This window comes from Heteronotia binoei, chromosome 13 (assembly GCF_032191835.1).
Source record: "Heteronotia binoei isolate CCM8104 ecotype False Entrance Well chromosome 13, APGP_CSIRO_Hbin_v1, whole genome shotgun sequence".
Taxonomy (NCBI): Eukaryota; Metazoa; Chordata; class Lepidosauria; order Squamata; family Gekkonidae; genus Heteronotia; species Heteronotia binoei.
In genome coordinates this window covers 3,379,696-3,393,935 of record NC_083235.1, presented here as the reverse complement: position 1 = coordinate 3,393,935, position 14,240 = coordinate 3,379,696, and the positions used below count along the sequence as shown (strand labels likewise).

Below are 14,240 nucleotides of genomic sequence, written 5' to 3'. Positions count from 1 at the left end.
ACGGAAATAAATTTGGCTGGCATGCATACTTGTATTATGGAAAAAAGAGGATGGATGGTCTTTTCTCTCACCATTATATAAGAAGTAATCTATTAAATACATGGATAAAGTATAAGAAATATGGTGATGAGAGGAGACCTTTATGGATAGTGCCAGCCGAAGTGATAAAGATAACGGCTAAAACAGCCGAAGAAAAATGGCTATCATGTAATCAGCTATTAAAAATACAAAGTGGAAAAACAGAACTGAAAACTGCTGAAGAATTGAGTTACAAATATGATTGGTTTCAAATGCAACAAATAAAAAGTTTGGTGGAGAATGATATTAAAACCGAATGAATAAGGAAAGAACAAACAGAAATGGGAAGAGTTCTGCTCGGAGATAATGAGAAATTTATTTCAAAAGTATACAAATTACTTTTACAATGGTCTACAGAAGACGTAGTGAAATCTCAAATGATAAAATGGGCAATTAATGTAAATAAAGATGGAATCTTGGGAATATTTGTGGAAGAATTCTATGAAACTTGCAACATGTCAAAGTATTAAAGAAAATTGTTTTAAGATGATGTATAGATGGTACATGACTCTAAAAAAATTAGCAAAGATGAACAACAAGATGCCAGAGGTGCTGGAAATGTAAAAAGCATGAAGGTTCTTTCTACCATATGTGGTGGACTTGTGAAAGAGCTAAAATGTTTTGGCAAATGATTCAGCAAGAGATTTCTAAGATTTTGGGATATGAATTTAACAAAGTTGCAGAGACTTTTCTGCTGGGATTACAAATGGAAAAATTTGCAAAAGAAGATAGAACTTTAATATGGTACTTGCTCTCAGCTGCTAGGACATTGTATGCGCAGCTGTGGAAGCAAGAAAAAATACCAGAGAAATGGGACTGGATTATAAAAGTTATGTCATGGAGTGAAATGGACAAATTAACAAGAAAATGAAGAGACTATGATTTGGAGCTTTTTAAGTTGGAGTGGAAGAAGTTCACAAGATACATAGAAAAAGAGTGGAAAATAAAAAGACATTGGACAATTTTTGATAATGATTTTCATTTTTTTTAAACAAAAGTATAATTTTTGGTTTTTTAATAGTTAAAGGTACCTTTAATATTTGTTTTTTTTAAGTAATGGGGGGAGGGGTGGGGGAAAAGTAAGATATGGGGTAGAAGAATTTCTCTTTTTTAAGTCTTTATAAGATGTAGATATAGTTTTGCTTCCATATGTTACTAATAAAAATTGTTTATTACCAAATGAATTGGACTTGGCAACCCTACCAGCCCATGAGGCAGGTAGTTCTCCTCTTAAGCACTCTGAGCAGAGTTGGGTGGGTGGGTGGGCGGGCAGATCCCAAAAGTTAAGAACATAACAACGTAAGAGAAGCCATGTTGGATCAGGCCAGTGGCCCATCCAGTCCAACACTCAGTGTCACACAGTGGCCAAAAAACCCCTAAGTGCCATCAGGAGGTTCACAAGTGGGGCTAGAAGCCCTTCCACTTTGCCGCCCCCCAAGGCACCAAGAATACAGAGCATCACTGCCCCAGAAAGTTCCAATAATATGCTGTGGCTAATAGCCACTGATGGACCTCTGCTCCATATTTTTATCCAATCCCCTCTTGAAGCTGACTATGCTTGTAGCTGCCACCATCTCCTGTGGCAGTGAATTCACATGTTAATCACCCTTTGGGTGAAGGACTTCCTTTTATCCGTTCTAACCCAACTGGAAGTTGATCACTGCAGGCTGAGCTCCAGGAAAGGTGGAAGGGAAACTTGAGCTTACGTGCAATTTGAATCACACTGGAGGGTGGAGGGAGAGAGGTGGCCCCCTCAGCGTCTCAGCTTCTTGCTCTCACCCCTATGGCCCCCCCTCCTACAGCCCCCTCCGCCTCCGCTATGGGGCTGCCTACAGACAAGCCAATCCCCAATGAATCCACTGATTGCTTCCAAGACGTTCAGTGCTGAGCTTGAAGGCTCCCTCATCACACTCTTGTATTTTCCTTGACCACAAAGAAGACTCACCATAATCCGTCGATGTGGGGCAGGCAGCTTCAACAAACAGGTCAAAGATCTTCTGGGGGTTTTCCCTGGGGAGGTGAGAACGAACAGTGGGCTCAGAGCTGTCTAGGAATTGTCAGGCTCTTTGGTAGAAAAAGTCCAGCAGGAACTCATTTGCATATCAGGCCACACCCCCCTGATGGCACCATTGTTTCACGCAGGGCTTTTTTTGTAGAAAGAGCTCAGCCTGAACTCATTCGCATGTTAGGCCACACCCCCTGATGTCATCATTGTTCCACACATGGCTTTTTTGCAGAAAAAGCCCAGCAGGAACTCATTTGCATAATAGGCCACACCGCTGACATCACCATTGTTTCGTGCATGACTTTTGCAGAAACCACCCAGCGGGAACTCATTTGCATATTTGGCCACACCCCCTGATGGCACCATTGTCTCACACGGCTTTTTAGGTAGAAAAAGGCCAGCAGGAACTCATTTGCATGTTAGGCCACACCCCCTGACACCATCATTGTTCTGTACAGGGCTTTTCCTGTAAAACAAGTCCAGGAGGACCTTATTTGCTTATCAGGCCACACACCCTGATGCCAAGCCAGCTGGAACTGCATTCCAGTGCGTTCCTGCCCCCCAAAAGCCCTGGGATTTGGTGAAGCTGGGGCTTTGGTAGGGTTGCCAAGTCCGGCTTGGGAAATTTGTGGAGATTTGGGGGTGGGGCCTGAAGAGGGCTTCCATGGGGAACAGTGCCCTAGCGTCTACCCTCCCTCCGAAGCAGCCATTTCCTCCAGGGAACTGAGCTCGGTTGTCTGGAAATTAGCTGGAAGAGCTCTCCAGACCCCACCTGGAGGTTGGCAACCCTAGGTTTAAGATTCTCCTCTTTCTTCTTCTTTACTACTCATTTGACCTCTCTCGGGTGGCCAATCCCCAGGTGGGGCAGGAGAAGGGTAAGAACCTCCGCGAAAAACCAGCCCCAAATTATGCACAAAACCTGACCGTGCTTTATAAATAGAACACAATAAAGAAATAACAAGTGAGATTAATCACAAAAAGAAACACTAGCCACGCCCTCACCCCCAAGTCTCCCAAAAGGCGAATCAACGCCAATTTATCCAAAAGGCTCCGAGGAGTCCAATGCTCCAATGTGTCCTCAAAGACATAAGATGAAACAGTCCAGTGCAGCCAGGCACATACATAGCCTTGCCAATCCCCAGGTCCCAGCGGGGGTTCTTCTGCTTTCCCAGGCTCCTTCCTGCCCCCAGTCAGCTGGCCGGCGGGGGGGGGGAACCCCGCCCCCACAGCCATCATGTGACTTGCCACCTCCGGAGGCTTCAGTCTCCAACTGAAAGGCTTCCTCTTGGGATGGTGTGTCTGTGTTACTTGGAAGAAGTTGGCAGCAACTCATGAGTAGAGAGGCCAATCCCTCGTTTCAGAGTTGCCAGAAATGGGGGGTGGGGGGTGGAGGGAAACGTCTGCTGAGCACTTCATTATTCCCTATGTGGAGATTGATTCTCATAGGGTATAATGGGGAATTGATCTGGAGGTTTCAAGGGCTCTGGGGGAGCTGTTATTTTAGTTAGAAGCATCAAATTTTCGGTATAGTATTTAGTGCCTCTCCCCAAAATACCCCCCAAGTTTCAAAATGATTGGACCAGGGGGTCCAATTCTATGAGCTTCAAAAGAAGGTGCCCCTATCCTTCATTATTTCCTATGGAAGGAAGACATTTAAAAAGGTGTGCTGTCTCTTTAAATGCGATGGCCAAAACTCCCTTGGAGTTCAATTATGCTTGTCACACCCTTGTTCCTGGCTCTGCCCCCAATGTCTCCCGGCTCCACCCCCAAAGACTCGTGGCTCCACCCCAAAGTCCCCAGATATTTCTTGCCTTGGCCTTGGCAACCCGACACATACAGAACGCGACAGGGTTGTACTTGGTCCCCTGTTTCACGTAAGAGCTTCTAGAAGCAATGGCACCATTGCTAAGAATTCTGAAGCTCTGCTCTTTTGCAAAATGTATAATGGCATTGCGAAGCTGGTAGAAGCTCTTAAGGTTGGGTCAAAGTGAACAAACATGTACGAAATCTTTTTTTACCCTTTATTGTGCACTTTTTGAAATGGTCATATAATTGGTTTGCCAGTAATTGCAGCCGTGAGCCTTTTTTTTTTTTTTAAGATTTCAGGGCAGAAGAGTTTCCCCCTCTCTCTCCCCCAACCTCAAATTCCACCACGCCGTTTCCCTTGGCCAAAACCCACACTCAGCAGAGAGCCCTTCATCCCACAGAAAGATCTTGGGCCTCCCTAAGGCGGTTAAGTCTCAACCAGCAATCCAGGCAGTGGAGAGCCAGTTTGGTGTAGAGGACTCTTATCTGGGAGAACCGGGTTTGATTCCCCACTCCTTCACATGCACCTGCTGGAATGGCCTTAGGTCAGCCAGAGCTCTCTTATCTGGGAGAACCGGGTTGGATTCCCCACTCCTCCACTTGCACCTGCTGGAATGGCCTTGGGTCAGCCAGTGCTCTCTTATCAGGGAGAACTGGATTTGATTCCCCACTCCTCCACTTGCAGCTGCTGGAATGGCCTTGGGTCAGCCATAGCTCTCTTATCTGGGAGAACCAGGTTTGATTCCCCACTCCTCCACTTGCACCTGCTGGAATGGCCTTGGGTCAGCCATACTTCTCTTATCTGGGAGAACCGGGTTTGATTCCCCCCTCCTCCACTTGCACCTGCTGGAATGGCCTTGGGTCAGCCAGAGCTCTCTTATCTGGGAGAACCGGGTTTGATTCCCCCCTCCTCCACTTGCAGCTGCTAGAATGGCCTTGGGTCAGCCAGGGCTCTCTTATCTGGGAGAACCGGGTTTGATTCCCCCCTCCTCCACATGCACCTGCTGGAATGGCCTTGGGTCAGCCAGAGCTCTCTTATCTGGGAGAACTGGGTTTGATTCCCCCCTCCTCCACTTGCAGCTGCTGGAATGGCCTTGGGTCAGTCAGAGCTCTCTTGTCTGGGAGAACCGGGTTTGATTCCCCACTCCTCCACTTGCAGCTGCTGGAATGGCCTTGGGTCAGCCAGAGCTCTCTTATCTGGGAGAACCAGGTTTGATTCCCCACTCCTCCACTTGCACCTGCTGGAATGGCCTTAGATCAGCAGTAGCTCTGTTATTTGGGAGAACCAGGTTTGATTCCCCACTCATCCACTTGCACCTGCTAGCATGGCCTTGGGTCAGCCATAGCTCTGGCAGAAGTTGTCCTTGAAAGGGCAGCTGCTGTGAGAGCTCTCTCAGCCCCTCCCACCTCACAGGGTGTCTGTTGTGGGGGGGAAGGGAAAGGAGATTGTGAGCCGCTGTGAGACTCTTCGGAGTGGAGGGCGGGATATAAATCCAATATCTTCTTCTTCACTTGGAACAGCGATATTGTCATGGAAACCAGCAACGCAGGGCCTAACTGAAGTGCAGGGTTACCAGTCCCCAGTTGGGGGGCAGGGCATCCCCTGGTTTGGAGGTCCTCCCCCTACTTCAGGGTCATCAGGGGTGGAGGGAAATGTCTGCTGAGCACTCTATTATTCCCTATGGCAACAGAGTGCCATAGGGTATAATGGAGAATTGATCTGCGGGTATCTGGGGCTCAGAAGGGGGCTGTTTTTTGAGGTAGAGGCACCATATTTGCCTCTCCCCAAAGTACCCTCCAAGTTTCAAAATGATTAGACTAGGGGTTCCAATTCTATGAGCCCCAAAAGTAGGTGCCCCTATCCTTCACTATTTCCAATGGAAGGAAGGCATTTAAAAGGTGTGCGGTCCCTTTAAATGTGATGGGAGTTCAGTTGTGCTTGTCACACCCTTGCTCCACCCCCAAAGTCTCCTGGCTCCACCCCCAAAGTCCCCAGATATTTCTTGAATTGGACTTGGCAACCCTACTGAAGCGTTGGTCTCCTGCAAGCTCAGAAGACATGGAGAGCCCATCCCTCAAATCCCTGGTGCTGTAGAATATCTCGGGTTTCCTTCCATCTAAAGCAGAGGTCTCCAACCCCTGGGCCGTGGAACAGTACGGTCCGTGGCCTGTTAGCAAATGGGCCATGAGTTGTATAATTATTTCATTATATATTACAATGTAGTAATAATAATAATAATAATAAGAAGAAGGCATTGGATTTATATCCTGCCCTCCACTCCAAATTTCAAAGAATCATAGCAGCTCACAATCTCCTTTACCTTCCTCTCCCACAACAGACACCCTGTGAGGTGGGTGGGGCTGAGAGGGCTCTCCCAGAAGCTGCCCTTTCAAGGACAGAGTCTCAGAGCGGCTCACAATCTCCTTTATCTTCTTCCCCCACAACAGACACCCTGTGAGTTGGATGGGGCTGAGAGAGCTCTGACAGAAGCTGCCCTTTCAAGGACAACCTCTGCAAGAGCTACGGCTGACCCAAGGCCATTCCAGCAGGTGCAAGTGGAGGAGTGGGAAATCAAACACGATTCTCCCAGATAAGAGTCTGCACACTTGACCACCATGCCAAACTAACAGAAATAAAGTATCATCCCCAAACTATCAATTGTATCATCCCAAAACCATCCCCCCCACCCCGGTCCCTGGAAAAATTGTCTTCCACAAAACCGGTCCCTGGTGCCAAAAAGGCTGGAGACCACTGTTCTAAAGGACCGGCGATGGAGCTTCACTTTTCACCCTGCGTAAAGATCACAGTAGACAGAAACGGGTACCTCCGTTCCGTGGCTCGCAGCACCACATCTAAGTGGGCTTACCTGATCCGCGACCCCATGGTCCCGGGTTCCTGCCGTCACATCATCGCCCCGTGGAAGCTCTTCTTTCCACCCACCCAGGAGAGGGCCGAGGACTGGAAATTGGGTCTGCAGCTCGGTCTGGTGCATTTCAACAAATGTATTTCCTGTGTGGCTTCTTGTGAGAGGAAGTACGAGGTCTGGTTGAGCCTTGGGCCTGGTGGGGGTTGGTTTCCTTCTTGGCTTCTTTTGCTGCCTTTCTTCCTTGCTCGCTTGAACGTTCTCCCCCGAAGATCACGGAGGACCAAGCGGAGTTTGGGATCGACTCCAAGCTCTAACAACGTGAGGGTGAGAACAGGACTGCCCTCCAGGGGCTGTTTTGTAGAAAAATAGGTGGTGGAGCTCATTAGCATAACTCATTAGCATATGCCGCCCCCCCCCCAGCCAAAAGCAACCCGACTGCAAGAAAGGAGAGCCCTAGGCAAGCGAGGCCTGCATGGGCTGGCTAGAGATCCAGCCAGCCCAAGAAGGCCTCGCTTGCCAGAGGCTCTCCTCGCTCCCCCCCCACAGTCAAAAGGCCAGCAAGCCACCTGCTACCCAAAATCAGTGGAGAACAGGTGGCGTGGGCTTCTCCAGGGTTTAATGAGGGCTGCTGGGGGTGTGGCAAAGCTCCTGGTGGCTTGGAGCTCCAGGGATTGCTATGCAGCTGCACCTCCTATTCAATGGACAAGATAGGTGGAGATGAAAAGGGGGAACCCACAGAAAGGTTCAGGAACAGAGCTCCTGTGAGCCCCTGCTGAATTCAAGGCCTGTGTTTATTCTATGTGGCTCTTATGTTAAGCAGGTTTGGCCACCCCCGGACTAGACACGCCCTCCCTACATGGGTAGAGGCAGCCTCCTGTCACACACAGGGGCCAACCAGTTCCTCTGGGCAGCTGACAACAGGGCAGAAAGGCTGAGGCCTTCCCCTGAGAAGAACATCAGGAGAGCCCTGCTAGGTCACACAGACGCCAACCAGTTCCTCTGGAGGGCCAGCAACAGGGCACAGAGGCCGAGGCCTTCCCCTGAGAAGAACATCACAAGAACCCTGCTGGCTCAGACCAGTGAGGGTCCATCTAATTCAGCCTCCTGTCTCACACAGTGGCCAACCAATTCCTCTGGAAGGCCAACAACAGGGCAGAGAGGCTGAGGCCTTCCCCTGAGAAGAACATCAGAAGAGCCCTGCTGGGTCAGTCCAGGGAGGGTCCATCCAGTCTAGCCTCCTGTCTCACACAGTGGCCAGCCAGTTCCTCTGGAGGGCCAAAACAGGGCAGAGAGACCGAGGCCTTCCCCTGAGAAGAACATCAGAAGAGCCCTGCTGGGTCAGACCAGGGAGGGTTCATCTAGTCCAGCATCCTGTCTCACGCAGTGGCCAGCCAGTTCCTCTGGAAGGCCAACAACAGGGCAAAGAGGCTGAGGACTTCCCCTGAGAAGAACATCAGAAGAGCCCTGCTGGGTCAGACCAGGGAGGGTGCATCTAGTCCAGCCTCCTGTCTCACACAGTGGCCAGCCAGTTCCTCTGGAGGGCCAACCACAGGGCAGAGAGGCTGAGGCCTTCCCCTGATGTTGCCTCCTGGCTCAATTAGGCTTCAATTAGTGCTTCTGAATGTGGAGGTTCCCCTCAGTCACCATGTCTAAGTAGCCTGATAAGGCTGAGCCTCTATTCATCTATCTAGTTCCCTTTTACAGCTATTTCTTCCTGTGGCAGCAATGTCCACATTTTAATCACTGTTTCTTTTATTTATTTATTTAATTCAATTGGTATCCCGCCCTCCCTGCTGAGGCAGGCTCAGGGGGGCTTATATGGTCATGCACATGCATGAGTATCAACATACCACAAAAAACAGTAAAAACCATTTAAAACATAGAAATTGGCATTTCAGGTGCTATGATCTTAACTATGTTGTCTTGCGACTCCAGCAAGGTGTTCTGTGTAAAGCAGATCTTAATGGTCCAGATATTTTTTGGAGACTGTAGTAGAATCATAGAGTCGGAAGGTACCTCTAGAGTCATCTAGTCCAGCTCCCTGCACAATGCAGGAAACCCACAAACACCTCCCCCTAAATTCACAGTATCTTCATCGCTGTCAGATGGCCATCTAGCCTCTGTTGAAAAACCTCCAAGGAAGGAGAGCCCACCACCTCCCGAGGAAGCCTGTTCCACTTAGGAACCGCTCTAAACTCACAAATCCCTCCCCCTAAATTCACAGGATCTTCATCGCTGTAAGATGGCCATCCAGCCTCTGTTGAAAAACCTCCAAGGAAGGAGAGCCCACCACCTCCCGAGGAAGCCTGTTCCACTTAGGAACCGCTCTAAACTCACAAATCCCTCCCCCTAAATTCACAGGATCTTCATCGCTGTAAGATGGCCATCTAGCCTCTGTCGAAAAACCTCCAAGGAGAGCCCACCGCCTCCCGAGGAAGCCTGTTTACAGTAGCCAGTGATCTAACCTGCAAATGCCTGGTGGAAGAGTGTCGTCTTACAGGCCCTGCAGAACTGTACGAGCTCTCGCAGTGCCCTGACCTGTGTAAGGTAGTCATTTTATTTTGTCCACCCACCCTAAACCTACTACCCATCATCCTCATTGGATCTCAAGTTCTAATATTTTAGGAGAGGGAGAAAAAGTTCTCTTTCTCACCTCTCTCCACCCCATGCATAATTTTACCAATATCTATGTCCACCCCACCCCCCATCTGTATCTTTTTTCAACTGAAAAGTCGTTGACCCTTCTGCCTTTCGTTGCAGAGGTGCTCCAACTCCAGTTCTCTTTTTAGATTTAGAATCATAGAGTTGGAAGGGACCTCCGGGGTCATCTAGTCCAACCCCCTGCACAATGCAGGAAACTCACAAACACCTCCCCCTGAATTCACAGGATCTTCATTGCTGTCAGATGGCCTTCTAGCCTCTTTTGAAAAACCTCCAAGGAAGGAGAGCCCACCCACCTCCCGAGGAGGAAGCCTGTTCCACTGTGAAATCGCTCTAACGGTCAGGAAGTTCTTCCTAATATTGAGCTGGAAACTCTTTTGATTCTATTTTAACTCATTGGTTCTGATCCTACCTTCTGGGGCCACAGAAAACAATCCCACACCATCCTCTATAGAACAGCCCTTTAAGTACTTGAAGATGGTGATCGTATCACCTCTCAGCTGCCTCCTCTCCAGGCTAAACATGCCCAGCAACTCCAGACCTCTCACCATCTTCGTCTCCCTCCTCTGGACTCGTTCCAGCTTGTCTAGATCCTTCTTCAAATGTGGTGCCCAAAACTGAACACAAGACTCCAGGTGAGGTCTTACCAGAGCAAAGCGATACCATCACTTCATGCGATCTGGACACTACACTTCTGTTGATACAGTCCAAAATTCCATTTGCCTTTTTAGCCACCGCATCACACTGTTGACTCATGTTCAGCATATGGTCAGCGTATGATTTCTTATCGGTTCTACAACCCTAATCCAACTTTATTGCTTATTGAATATCCCGTTCTTTCTATTGTACTGGCTCATGCTGCCACAAATAATTGAAAAGGTTCAGGCCTGCCTGAACGCATTATGAATGCATGCAGCTCTTGTGTCACATCCACCCTCCCTCGAAGCACAAACGTAGCACCGGCTAAGTGCTATTTTTAAAATGTGAGCCACAGCAGCTGGCGTTGCTGGTCATACTTCCTAATTTTTCTTTGCAGCAAAGCCTCCCCTCCTTCCCCATCTGCCTGCTGACAGAGGACCGAGTTTGTGCAGTTGGCAGAAAAGGTACAAAAGATCCCCAACTGTATCCAACCCTGTCCATCTTTTAAGGGGCCACAAGCCCCTATAAAGGAGGATCCTTCTTATTCACACCTACACTGCTCACAGCTCACAGAAGCAGGGTTTGGGCCGGAACAGCTTTCCCGGTGTTGCTATTTAAGATGGAGAAGATGAGCCATCTGGACCTTGAGCTCCCGCAGCCGTGGAGTTGAGGCCCACCCAGTTCGTGTCCGTCTCCTCCTGACACCCAACACTGACATCAGATTAGGAGCACAAAGCAAAGATCAGTACAGGTGGTGCCCGGCCCTCCCTCCGCTGGATTTCTCGGCCACACAAAGGGGCCCATTGTGAGGCTGAAGCATCAGTCAGAGAAGGTGCCAGTTCTCTCGGGGAGAAGACACAATGTACGCTGGGAAAAGGCTTTCGAAAGAGAGAACGGGTCTGAACAGCACAAACGCAGAGGCCGTGCTCAAAGGGATCCACGGATGACGGCCTTGCTAAAAGGTAGCCCTACAACTCTACTCAGTTGGAGTTGGGAGTAAGCAGTGAAGTGGCTAAGTTTGCAGGTGACACTAAATTGTTCAGGATGGTGAGAACCAGAGAGGATTGTGAGGCACTCCAAAGGGATCTGTTGAGGCCGGGTGAGTGGGCGTCAACGGGGCAGATGAGGTTCAACGTGGCCAAGCGCAAAGTAACGCACACTGGGGCCAAAAAATCCTAATTATAAACTTGATGGGGTTTGAACTGTTGGAGACGGACCAAGGGGGAGATCTTGGAGTCGTAGTAAAGAACTCACTGAAAATGTCGAAACGGTGTGCGACTGCAATAAAAAAAGGCCAACGCTACGCTGGGAATTATTAGGAAGCGAACTGAAAACAGATTAGCCAGTATCATGATGCTGCTGATGCGGCCTCGTTTGGAGTACTGTGTACAATTCTGGTCACTGCACCTCAAAAAGGATATTATAGCACTGGAAGAAGTGCAGAAAAGGGCAACCAGAATGATTAAAGGGTTGGAGCACTTTCCCTATGAAGAAAGGTTAAAACGCTTCGGGCTCTTTGGCTTGGAGAAACGTCGACAGCGGGGTGACGAGAGGTTGACGAGATTATGCATGGGATGGGGAAAGGAGAGAAAGAAGTCTTTTTCTCCCTTTCTCTCAATACAAGAACTTCTGGGCCCTCGATGTTGCTCAAACTCACCAAACATGTCCAAGCCTTAATGAAAGCAAGAACATAATCTGATTTCCCCCCCCTGAAAGCGTCGGGACCTAGCAACAGTAATCTGATTTCCTGGAGCGTCGGGACCTAGCAACAGTGATCCATGCGATGGTCACCTCAAGATTGGACTACTGTAATGCCCTCTACATGGGGCTGCCTCTGTGTCGAACCTGGAAGCTGCAACTAGTGCAGAACGCAGCGGCCAGGCTGTTACTAGGACTCCCAAAGTGGGAGCATATACAGCCAAGGCTGCACGAACTGCACTGGCTGCCAGTTACATACTGGGTTCGCTATGAAGTGCTGGTCATTACCTTTAAAGCCCTATATGGTCGAGGACCTGCCTACCTGAGGGACCGTCTCTCCCCATACGAGCCCCAAAGAGCACTGAGGTCAGCAGGGAAGAACAAGCTGACTATCCCTGGGCCAAAGGAGGCGAAATCGCAGAACACTCGCGCACGGGCCTTCTCCGTTGCAGCTCCGTGCCTGTGGAACCAGCTCCCGGAAGAGGTGTGGGCTCTGCGGAACCTAGACCAATTCCGCAGGGCCTGCAAGACCGTCCTTTTTAGGCAGGCCTTCGCAGACTGCTGACAAAGGATGGCCGAACTGATGACCCACCAAAGTGACTCTATTTAGTGATCTTTGCCATTATACAAATAGACAGAGTAGCGCCAGGAACATCACTGTTGCTGTTAAATTATGTAAATTATATAAATTGGAATGGTTTTTGTAAGACACTGTTGATTTAAACTATTGTATAACTTTTTAAGGTCGTTTTAATGTCTAGCTTTTATCTGAATATGTTGTTAGCTGCCCTGAGCCTGCCTAGGCGGGGTGGGCGGGATATAAATAAAATTTATTATTATTATGAAAGGACAAGAAATTACCCGGTATCAAGTTCTCTGGTATTTAATCTCCTCACCCACAGCAGGTCTTTCCCTCTGAGAAGCCAGCAGGGGTGGCTTTTCGAGCATCTCTTTCCAACCACAAAAGAGAAAATCCCACACCTTCTGCTGAAGTACGAATCGCGACACATCCATACCTCAGACCCTTCTGGCTCCCAAATTAACAGCAAACGCGGCAGAGAGCTGAAGGCGACCTTTTAATCAGAACGATCACCAAAATGGAAGTTACCTCACAGGTCTCCTCCCGGGCTGGGGTAACCCGTTCCACCACCTATACTCATTTGTCCTGCGCCAAAGTAGTTCCCGCATCACCCTTGTGCCTCAAGCAAATCAACTGCCACAGGAACAGGGCTGAGCGAGACTAGTTATTTGAGGGTTACCGGCCAGACTTTCCCCTGGTTAAAGCACAAAATACATCTTCGGGCTTCAAGGGTCAACAGTGGCACAATGACAAGATGGCTGTAAATACTAGTCTACCGTAATCAAAATGCCACAACGGCGGTGTGTCTGCGCACGTCTCCCCACCGCTTTTCTTGCTGCTCTTTTTAGCATGGGGGGGAGGGAGGAAGAGTTTGGGGACAAAAGTGGTTAGAGAGCTCATCACACATCCCTTTCTGTTACGTTTTAGAAGTCCTTCCAGACCACTGATTTTATTACCATGGGACAGGCAGCTTGGATTAAAAGCCAGTAACCTAAAGAGCAAAAGAGAAGCCATGCTGGATCAGGCCAATGGCCCATCCAGTCCAACACTCTGTGTCACACAGTGGCCAAAAAAACCAGAGACTTGAAATGTACATTATCACGGTGATGAAAACACTTGTGGGGTGATCTACGTCAGTCTGGCTTGTGTGTGTGTGTGTGAAGTGGTATCCATCTGCTTCCAACCTATGTGATCCTATGAACAGGTAAGAACATCAGAAGAGCCCTGCTGGGTCAGACCAGGGAGGATCCATCCAAGTCCAGCCACCTGTCTCACACAGGGGCCAACCAGTTCCTCTAGAGGGCCAACAACAGGGCAGAGAGGCTGAGGCCTTCCCTTGAGAAGAACATCACAAGAGCCCTGCTGGATCAGACCAGGGAGGGTCCATCTAGTCCAGCCTTGTGTCTCACACAGTGGCCAGCCAGTTCCTCTGGAGGGCCAAAAACAGGGCAGAGAGGCTGAGGCCTTCCCCTGAGAAGAACATCAGAAGAGCCCTGCTAGGTCAGACCAGTGAGGGTCCATCTAGTCCAGCTTTCTGTCTCACACAGTGGCTGACCAGTTCCTCTGGAGGGCCAATGAGAGGGCAGAGGCTGAGGCCTTCCCCTGAGAAGAACATCAGAAGAGCCCTGCTGGATCAGACCAGGGAAGGTCCATCTAGTCCAACCTCCTGCCTCACACAGTGGCTGACCAGTTCTTCTGGAGGGCCAACAACAGGGCAGAGAGGCCGAGGCCTTCCCCTGAGAAGAACCTCACAAGAGCCCTGCTGGGTCAGACCAGGGAGGGTCCATCTAGTCCAGCCTCCTGTCTCACACTGTGGCCAACCAGTTCCTCTGGAGGGCCAGCAACAGGGCACAGAGGCTGAGGCCTTCCCCTGGGAAGAACCTCAGAAGAGCCCTGCTGGGTCAGA

General features: G+C 49.4%; 1 protein-coding gene across 1 annotated transcript in view; it reads right to left on the bottom strand.

Annotated features, from left to right (window-relative positions):
* The window catches only part of DENND1C (DENN domain containing 1C), a 127,545-nt gene extending 120,731 nt beyond the window's left edge, over positions 1-6,814 (bottom strand). The window contains exon 1 of the mRNA XM_060253235.1: positions 6,757-6,814. Coding sequence (XP_060109218.1) covers positions 6,757-6,773 — 17 coding nt within the window. The 5' untranslated portion in view covers positions 6,774-6,814. The remainder of the gene's footprint in view (positions 1-6,756) is intronic.
* Between the last annotated feature and the right edge of the window lie 7,426 nt (positions 6,815-14,240).